At 37.5% G+C, this 9,240-nt stretch overlaps 1 protein-coding gene and 2 non-coding genes across 3 annotated transcripts; 2 read left to right on the top strand and 1 right to left on the bottom strand.

The window, feature by feature from the left end:
* Positions 1-1,554: 1,554 nt before the first annotated feature.
* Positions 1,555-1,636, bottom strand: Trnas-aga. The gene has a single exon. It is a non-coding gene; the product is annotated as a tRNA-Ser (tRNA).
* Positions 1,637-3,470: 1,834 nt separating this feature from the next.
* LOC123867101 (kallikrein-2-like) lies at positions 3,471-8,230 on the top strand. The gene is made up of 2 exons (XM_045908987.1): positions 3,471-4,478; positions 8,099-8,230. The coding sequence occupies exons 1-2, from the start codon at positions 3,696-3,698 to the stop codon at positions 8,228-8,230; spliced, it is 915 nt and encodes a 304-aa protein (XP_045764943.1). The 5' UTR covers positions 3,471-3,695.
* On the top strand, positions 7,100-7,181 carry Trnas-aga. The gene has a single exon. It is a non-coding gene; the product is annotated as a tRNA-Ser (tRNA).
* Positions 8,231-9,240: the final 1,010 nt, after the last annotated feature.

Genomic DNA, 9,240 nt, shown 5'->3' with positions numbered 1-9,240 from the left:
TGTTTCCACGATCAGCTTTTTGTAGGGTTGTCACATTTTCAGGGGAGTTTTAATAAAATTCTGTAAGTCTTCTTATCTTCCATGGGTATCACGCTATGAGGCTCATTATTGTAACACGTTTTTATTAAATCGCTTTTTTCGGTATGTACATCTACACATCGGTCCTAACTCAGCTCACTGACATGTTACGGATATTACCTAGCACCTTGCATAACACAGATTACCGTGAAAGCATAACGTAGAACTCTACTAGACTTAAAGTCAAACTACTGATTACGAATTATATTTTACGACAAATTCCTACGGAACCCTAAAAAAAGCGCTGTTCATTTGATCGCGCGTCGTGGTAAACAAATCCGTATCTACTGTACAGATATCTTTTGCATTGATAGTGTAGATCAAAGTCTAAATTGAGGAACTCAAAACAGTTGTATTGTAGGTGGTTATAGTAAGTAGTTAGTGTAACAGTATTCCATAATAAGGAATTACCGTCAAAGGACAGTTCAAAAGGCGGTTCAACCAGATACCCGGTAAGCCAATTATCCGGTACAACCGGGCGACGCCGGTAGTTGTATATCCGGAGCTGGATTGCGGCTCGGCCCGGGAATCTGTTAGAGTAGCTTTGATGTCTGACACAATAACAATATAAACTTTATAATCCATAGGTACTTTATATTATACACCGGTAAGCGCAGTGTGGGACGACCTCCAGCCCGCTGGACCGATGACGAGAAAGGTGGCTGGGAGCGGGTGGATGAGGAAGGCGGAGGACCGTTTTCTGGTGGCGCACTCTTGGAAAGGCTTATGTCCAGCTGTGGACATATATAGGCTGATGGATTGGATTATGTGTACGTGCATCTGTCTATCTGTCTGCTAGCTTTTCATGGCCCGACAGTTTAACCGATTTTGATTTTTGGCACAGTGTTAGCTTACATCCCGGAGACGGGCATAAGTGTACTTTTTATCTCGGAAAATCAAATAGTTCCCACGGGATACTTAAAGGTGCATCCGTTTAACCGATTTATAATGAAACGTTCAGAAGTAGCTTGCGTCTCGAAAATTGACATAGGCAACTTTTAATCCCAAAAAAATTAAGGAGTTCTCACGGGATTATTAAAAAACCTTAATCCACGCGGATGAAGTCGCGGGCATCATCACTAGATGATGCCTGCGAGGTAAATATGATTATAGAAGACTAGCTTATGCCCACGACATCGTCCGAAAAATGTCCGAAGTAAATGAATTTAAAGGGGGTTGAATTTTCGAAAATCCCTTCCTAGCGGATGTCTACTTCATAATAGGCTATTAACATATCCGTTCAAAAGTTTGAGCTGTGCTTTGATAGATATTTAGATAAGATGATATCCGCGACTTCGTCCGTGTGAATTTGCAATGGCTTAACCGATGAGTGAAATAAGCGCCAGCTTTTGGGTCATCAAAATGAAAATAATATTGTACTTATGTATAATAATTATATAATAACTAATATTGTTCATTAATAGAACAAAAGTTATACTTTTAAATAGCAAAATACAATTAAGTTCATAAGTATTCCGCAGTCGGTAGGATTCGAACCTACGCTCCCAGAGGGAATCTGATTTCTAGTCAGACGCCTTAACCGCTCGGCCACGACTGCCTGCTGACGGGCATGTAGTAATTACTGTTCACACTCAGTTATACACGCTGCGTTACTTTCACTTTGTATCCAACTAAACGATCGTGCTACTTTAATTTTAATTGAAGCATTTTGCACAACATGCAGATTTGTGATAAAAGCAAGCTTTTGACAAGGTTTTTTTTTGGTTCCGAACCGATCCTTATAGGATCACTTTGTGGTCTGTTTGTCTGTCTGTCCGCCTGTTGTGTCTGTCAAGAAAACCTATAGGGTACTTCTCATTGACCTAGAATCATGAAATTTGGCAGGTAGGTAGGTCTTATAGCTTAAGTAAAGGAAAAAATCCGAAAACCGTTAATTTGCGGTTACATAGAAAATCAAATGTGTTTATAAACAAAAAAAAAAATGTATTTTCAATTTTCAAAGATAACTTTCATATGAAACGGCTTTACCTGTACATGCTAGTTTTGATTTATAGTATAAAAAAAATGTCGGAAAAAATACCCGAGTATGGAACTCTCAGTGCACGAGTCTTACTCGCTTTTATTCGGTTTATATTCAATTCTTGGTATCTGCCTCCATGGTATATTATACATATAAGATCGAAATATCTGTGAGGCAAAAAAATACCTAATTGATATTAGCTAGTCATTTCATCACCGGCCTATATTGCTGAGCATAGGTCTTCTGTAATAATGAGAAGGGCTGAGGCCACAGTCCACCATGCTGCGCAAGTGCGGATTGGTGGATTTTAAATGTTACGAAGAACTCTCAGGCATGCAGGTTTCGTAACGATGTTTGTCTTAACCGTTAAAGCAAGTGATATTTAATCATTGCTTAACACACATAAAATTAGAGGTACGTGCCCAAGTTGGAACCTCAGACCTCCCGTATAGGAGGCCGATGTGTGTACCACTAGGCTATCACTGCTTTTTAGGGTTCCGTAGCCATATGGCAAAAAACGGAACCTTTATAGATTCGTCATGTCTGTCTGTCTCTCTGTCTATCCGTATCTCGCAGCCACTTTTTTCCGAAACTATAAGAACTATAGTGTTGAAACTTGGTAAGTAGATGTATTCTGTGAACCGCATTAAGATTTTTACACAAAAATAGAAAAAAAAACAAAAAATTTTTTGGGTTCCCTATACTTAGAACTGAAACTCAAAAAAATTTTTTTCATCACACCCATACGTGTGGGGTAACTATGGATAGGTCTTCAAAAATGATATTGAGGTTTTTAATACCTTTTTTTCTAAACTGAATAGTTTGTGCGAGAGACACTTCCAAAGTGGTAAAATGTGTACGGAACCCTCAGTGCGCGAGTCTGACTCGACTTGGCCGGTTTTTAGCATAGTAATTTACCGTAATTATACGCGAATAAAAAAAATATCTAGTATGCGTTTACGTAAAAACGTGCTTGCATGGCAATGTTAGCACACTGAAAAAATACACAGTGCTTAACTCAAACTCAAAGTTTGAGTTTCAGTTTAAAGTTTAAAATACCAAAAAAATAAAATTATAATCGAATTTGTAGCAAAGTGGGCTCGGTTTATCTTAGACGTGAGTTTATAATTATTGTGTGAATTACTACCCCTATCATAAATGCGAAAGTGTGCTTGGTTGTTGGTTTGTTCTTCAATCACGTCACAACGGAGCAACGAGACTCAAACTTCATAAAGTTTTAAATATTTGAAAAAAATGTTTAAGAATATTATTGAATAGATTTAACACTGAAGTAGGCCATGTCAGAACGTAGTTCGATAAAAATGTAATAAAAATCACAATGACCATAAAAATATATAGCTGAATTAAATATTGCTACACATAAAAATAAAGGATAACTTTTCCATTTTATTCAATAAATTCAACAGATTCCTACCTTTTTATTACTAACAACATTTTACAGTTCCTAAAACTATTTATTTACAGGTAAATAAAGGTTTTTTTCAGAAGTAAACAATACACTTAATATACTTTATCATTCAGACTTAGTACGTACTACAAAATTTTCAAACGTATTTTACATTTTTAAAAATCTGGCTCTAGCTGGTGATTGCACAGACAGCATAATATTTTAGAAATGTGTCTGCTATTTGTGCTACTTGTAAGTTATTATTTTACTACACAATGTGAGACTTCATTGCGTATATATGGAGGCAGAGATGCTGCTAGAGGTGAATTTCCTTATGTAGTTCGAATAGAGGAGCATACAACTCTTTTTTTTAATGGAAAGACAGAGAGAGAAATTTGGAATCGGTGTACAGGTGCCGCCCTCACTTCATCTTGGATTCTGTCTGCGGCACACTGCGTCGAAGAAGATGACTTTAACAACAAAAATAAAAAACTGGCTGCAAGATATAATAGCTATTTTCCGAAATATCCGGGAAAAACAAGTACTATTTTCGAAGCCAAAATACATCCCACATATACATCTTACTTAGGCTATGTAGAAGATCACAATATTGATAACGAACTCAAGAATGATCTATGCTTATTTCGGAGCGAAGGTATCGTGGTAAATCATTACGGGAAGTTAAGTCCAGTTGACTATAGAACCCTGATTGGTCATGAGGCTTATACTCTCGGATTTGGAGGAACTAATGCTTCGGAGTATCGTAAACCTCTGCAAGTACTCAAGGGAATGTTATATGAGTGCAACAAAGAGTATACTGATTCTATTTATGAGTTATGTCTTATGCCACAGTGTGGCATACAAACCACGATCTGCGGAGGCGATTCAGGTGGTCCCGTTGTCCATCCTTCAGGAATAGTGGGTGTTAACTCCGATTCTGTAGGAGATTGTGACGAGTACTCTACATCTTTAAATGTTCCGGCCGGTACTGCAGCGGATATTTTAGCAACGGTCAGTGGAAGTTTTGATTGGATATCCAATATTATTGCAAATAAAACATCAAATTGATTGTTTTTTTTTTCAATTTAGTTTAATGGTAAAAAATATTCGCGCACGTTTATGCGCTTATCAAATTTTGAATAAGATATTTCTCTTGGTTGGTACGTCCTTCATTCACGTCACTAAGAGCAACAGATCGACGAGTTTTTTTTTTTGCATAGGTATAGGTAAATACCTGGAGAGTGACATACTTTTTACCCCAGAAAATCAAACAGCCCCGACAGGATTTTTAAGAACCTAAATCTACGTGGATTCAGTCACGGGCACCTACCAGTATGATAATATAATAGTTACACAAGCCTTGAGAGCAATAAAGAGGTCGTCAAAAAATAACAAATAGTTTGAGGAAGTTATGGTATCTAAGTAATGAAAGTTGCGTAGCGCTAACGCCGCGGTTTCCCGCCGACTAGTATTGCTAGTAATGTAAACCTGCAACCTCATTTTCAACGCTGTATCAGCGACGAAAGGATTAATCTTTAATGTTTCAAACTCAAAATATAACAAACTAGTGCGTGTTGATGGAAATAGTTTATATTTACAACTAGATGATTCCCGCGACTTAGTTTGCGTGTGTTAAGGTATTTTTGGAATCCCGTAGGAACTCTTTGATTTACCGGAATAAAAGTTGCGAATGTCAATTTCCGGGTTACAAGTTACCACTTCTGTGCCAAATTTCATCTAAATTGGTTTAACTACTGCGCCGTGAGAAGCTAGCAGACAGACAGACAGACTTTCGCATTTATAATATTATAGTAAAATAGTAAGTAGTAATTTATAGTACATAGTAAAAGAAAATAGTAATAGTAGTTATAGTATGGATGAAAATTTTTTTTTTAATACTCATTTAGAGAGCTGGATCGCTAATGCGACCATGTGGCTCTTGTAGGTCTAGAGTCTAGACTATATTATTGTAATACCTACTTAAAACTGTATCTAAATACTATTTCTACGACTTATCGTAGTTATATACGTTTTGCTGCCTCGGAAGTCGGATTTTCCAAAATAATATAGACGTGTCCCAACGTCCTGTCCGTAACTTCGGACACATTCCATCAATATAAGATACTCATCTACCCTTGCACCTGGGCATGAAAATCTTGTTTAACAGGGCGGTTGGTGATAAAGTGCTTTTTGAAAACGAACAATTATACAAAAAATCGGCGTGAAAGCTGACGTCTCACTACTTTTCACAGCCCTCATACGATAAACGTTTAGTTCTAGTGTCGCCGCGCTGTTTATTGTTGTAATAAATATGAATTTATTGATTATGGCACCTAAAATGAATAATGGACAAACAAGTGTAAATTAAAAATTTATAACACCCCCGACAAGTGAAGGTTACAATAACTAGAAAAGAGTTGATAACTTTAAAACGGCTGAACCGATTTTCTTGTATTATAGCTATTCCGCGCCTACGATCCAAAGTATCTGAGTTTTCCAAAACATCATTTTCAAATAAATAATTATGTATCTAGGCAACGCCCATGTTGACAGCTTGACATTTGTCAATTGACATAATATTATGATCCTAACGGTTAGTTAACCTTTTTTTATACAGAAAACTAGAAAAGAACTGATAACTTTTAAACGGCTGAACCAATTTTTTTGGATTCGATCAAGTCACCTTTCAAACAAAAAAAAACTAAATTAAAATCGGTTTATTCGTTTAGTCGCTACAATGCCACAGACAGATACACAGACACACAGATACACAGTACACACGTTAAACTTATAACACCCCTCTTTTTGGGTGGGGGGTTAAAATACATTTATTTAGGTAACTTGTCATTTGTGTCGCTTATAGGAAGGATCGCAGCCGAGTGATCAGTAAAAATTGAATAAAAACTTTACGACGAACTCAACGTCGAATACAGCGTGGAGAATAAGCGCTCAGCCGAGATGTGGCCTAGTCAGCGCGTGGTAATTTACACGTTTGTTTTGTCAAGTCACGCGGGTCCGTTTAATATTATTATACGTTACATTATTACTTTCAGTTTGGCTCGCTAACAAAACTGACTGTGACGCAAATTTGATGAGCTTCAAAAATTATTTCATAAGAGTTATAACAGGAAATTAAAAATTGTACTAATAAAATTTATCGCTTAGGAGTGAATTAAGTTAGTACTCGTAGGTTAACAACATAATTTTTTTCTCTAGTATTTACTGAAAGTGCATGTATGCTCAACCAGTGTCTCATAATGCAGTGAAATATTGCAATGCATATAATATTTTATAAAAGAAATTGTATTTTTACTGCTTTTCTTATCGAAGTAGGTATATAGTATAGTGGTAATAGAAATTCCAACTCTCTATCTAATACGGTCTATACCATGTAGGTACAGCCCACTGATGGACAGACGGATGGACATATGGACGAACAGATAGAAAGCGGAGACTTAATACTCTCAGGGTACAGAACCTTAGAAATAATGCTTACGTATCATAATATACATGTTGTGCAAAATGCCATAATTAAAATTAAAGTAGCACGATCGTTTAGTTGGATACAAAGTGAAAGTAACGCAGCGTGTATAACTGAGCGTGAACAGTAATTACTGCATGTCCGTCAGCAGGCAGTCGTGGCCGAGCGGTTAAGGCGTCTGACTAGAAATCAGATTCCCTCTGGGAGCGTAGGTTCGAATCCTACCGACTGCGGATGACTTTTGTGCCTCTTTTGTAAATTTTACTTAAGTATTTACTTAATTTTTTATTTTACTGTTTTTATAGAAGTAAGATTAGGAACAAAATGAGGTGAAAAAAGATTTGTCAGAAAAAATCTGTTGGCTTGTATCCTCAAGGTCTTAGCTTTTTAGAAACTAGATTTCACCCTATGCTTTATTATATACAGATAATTTATTGATATATTTATTGATATACAGATAATTTGGGTCAACTTGGATCATAAGGAACTAGTTTTGATCGAAGTTATAAAAAAATCCAACTATGTAATTATATTATGCTTACTACTTTTTGAATATTTCATCTCTTGAAATCTTTTCCATCTTTTTCATCTCACCTCACATCTTTACTGTGGTCATTGCCTTATGAAATTTGCGAATATTATAAACAAACACATTTTAATTACAAAAGTAGAGTTTCTAACCAATAATAATTTGAAAGTTTGGATCTTTTACATATTTCCTCTTTTCTAGGTACAATTATGTAAAATAATTCGTAGTATTTTAAAATAATGGTCTGAATATCAGATTCCATTTCTCTGAACAGTAATTATGCTCTTTTAATGAACCTCCTCTTCCCCCCTTTTTAGGATTCCGTACCCGAAGGGCCAACGGGACTCTGTTACTAAGCTTCCGTCATATTATCATGACCCCTAATAGGTAGAGAGTAGAAATTTACAGAAAGTGTACAATTTCTATTGCCGTTAATAAATAATATAAACCAAGGATGGCGAATTTCAAAGTGGCCAGCTTTAATCAATTAGAAAGAGAGTAAATAATGTTATATTTTATACGATGGTACGGAACCCTTTATGAGTGAGTCCGAATCGCACTTGACCGGTTTTTTTCATCATATTTACATGAATTTCGACTGTATAGGTAATATCTTTTCAGTGTGGAAACCAGCCTAGGAGGAAGAAAGAAAAAGTGAGTAAGTTGTTGGGAGAGTCAGAAAGGTTTGCCCAGCTGTGGGAAAGTCACAGGCTGTTCCTATACATTTTGAATGTAGTTCAAATCGCAGTTTGATTGCGGCTGTGTATTAAATTAGCCGACGATAATTGCAGACGAACCAGTAATCAAGCGGCAGGCCCGGTATTAATCACTGCGAACGGTCCAACCACTATATTCTATTAATTAATATCATCGATACAATATTATGACCAGTGTTGACAGGCAACTATAGTTCGCGACATGTCGACATGGCACTTGGGGTGGGATGAAGTGCAGGAGTACTGCGCAGTCCAATCTTTAGCAGCTTTTGTAACTGCGTGGGTTACCGTCTTGCCGGCCACACGCACGTACTAACTGCGCAAACTGGCTTGTGCAGGTAAGCTCTCAGGTAAGACGCAGCGTGTAGTTGGAGCTTTAGGACGGGCTCGTTATGCTATGACTCGATCACGGACGTTCACTAATCACTCGTTCATTTACATACAATTGACACAACTGCATCACACTTGCTGACCGACTGCGCAGTCCGCATGCAATCGACGTGCAGTTGGCATGCAGTACAGGCACACAGTGTGGACTGCAGACCGTCTGTTCGAATCCTTAGCGCGGACTCGTTACGCTATTATACATATACTATATCACAACTGCATACCGATTGTCGATTGACTGCGCAGTTCGCACGCAGTTGGCATGCAGTCGGCATGCAGAAAGGCACGCAGTGTGAACTGTGACCATCTGTGTGGACACTTAGGCGTTCCGCCCAAGTCCGACAATCGATAGATCGATAGCTCGTAAAAAATTAAACTTTATTTAGATTGCAATGTTAGATTGCAATGTTGAAACACACACGGCCTACAAAAAAATCAGTCAAAAAATCTATGATAAAAGTCAGGTGGCCTGATTATATCGGAGCCACAATTATAAGTCTGACGTGGGCGGAGCGCCTTAGCGCGGGCTCGTTACGCTATAACTCGATCACGGGCGTGCACTAATCACTCGTTCATTTACATACAATTCATTTGTTTTGCGCCGCGGCGCACCAGTTTGACAAGCGATTGTTTGAATGCGCCATTTTAGTGGCTTCGCTT

This window comes from Maniola jurtina, chromosome 1 (genome assembly GCF_905333055.1).
Source record: "Maniola jurtina chromosome 1, ilManJurt1.1, whole genome shotgun sequence".
NCBI classification, from domain to species: domain Eukaryota; kingdom Metazoa; phylum Arthropoda; class Insecta; order Lepidoptera; family Nymphalidae; genus Maniola; species Maniola jurtina.
The sequence above is the reverse complement of the archived record's forward strand: the minus strand, read 5'-3'. Positions and strand labels throughout refer to the sequence as shown.

What these genes read in the sequence shown, in the direction of transcription:
- LOC123867101 (XM_045908987.1), top strand. Translation starts at nt 3,696, where the DNA reads ATGTGTCTGCTATTTGTGCTACTTGTAAGTTATTATTTTACTACACAA. An exon ending in CAGCGGATATTTTAGCAACG is followed by an intron (nt 4,479 to 8,098) that starts GTCAGTGGAAGT and finishes ATATCTTTTCAG; the next exon opens with TGTGGAAACCAGCCTAGGAG.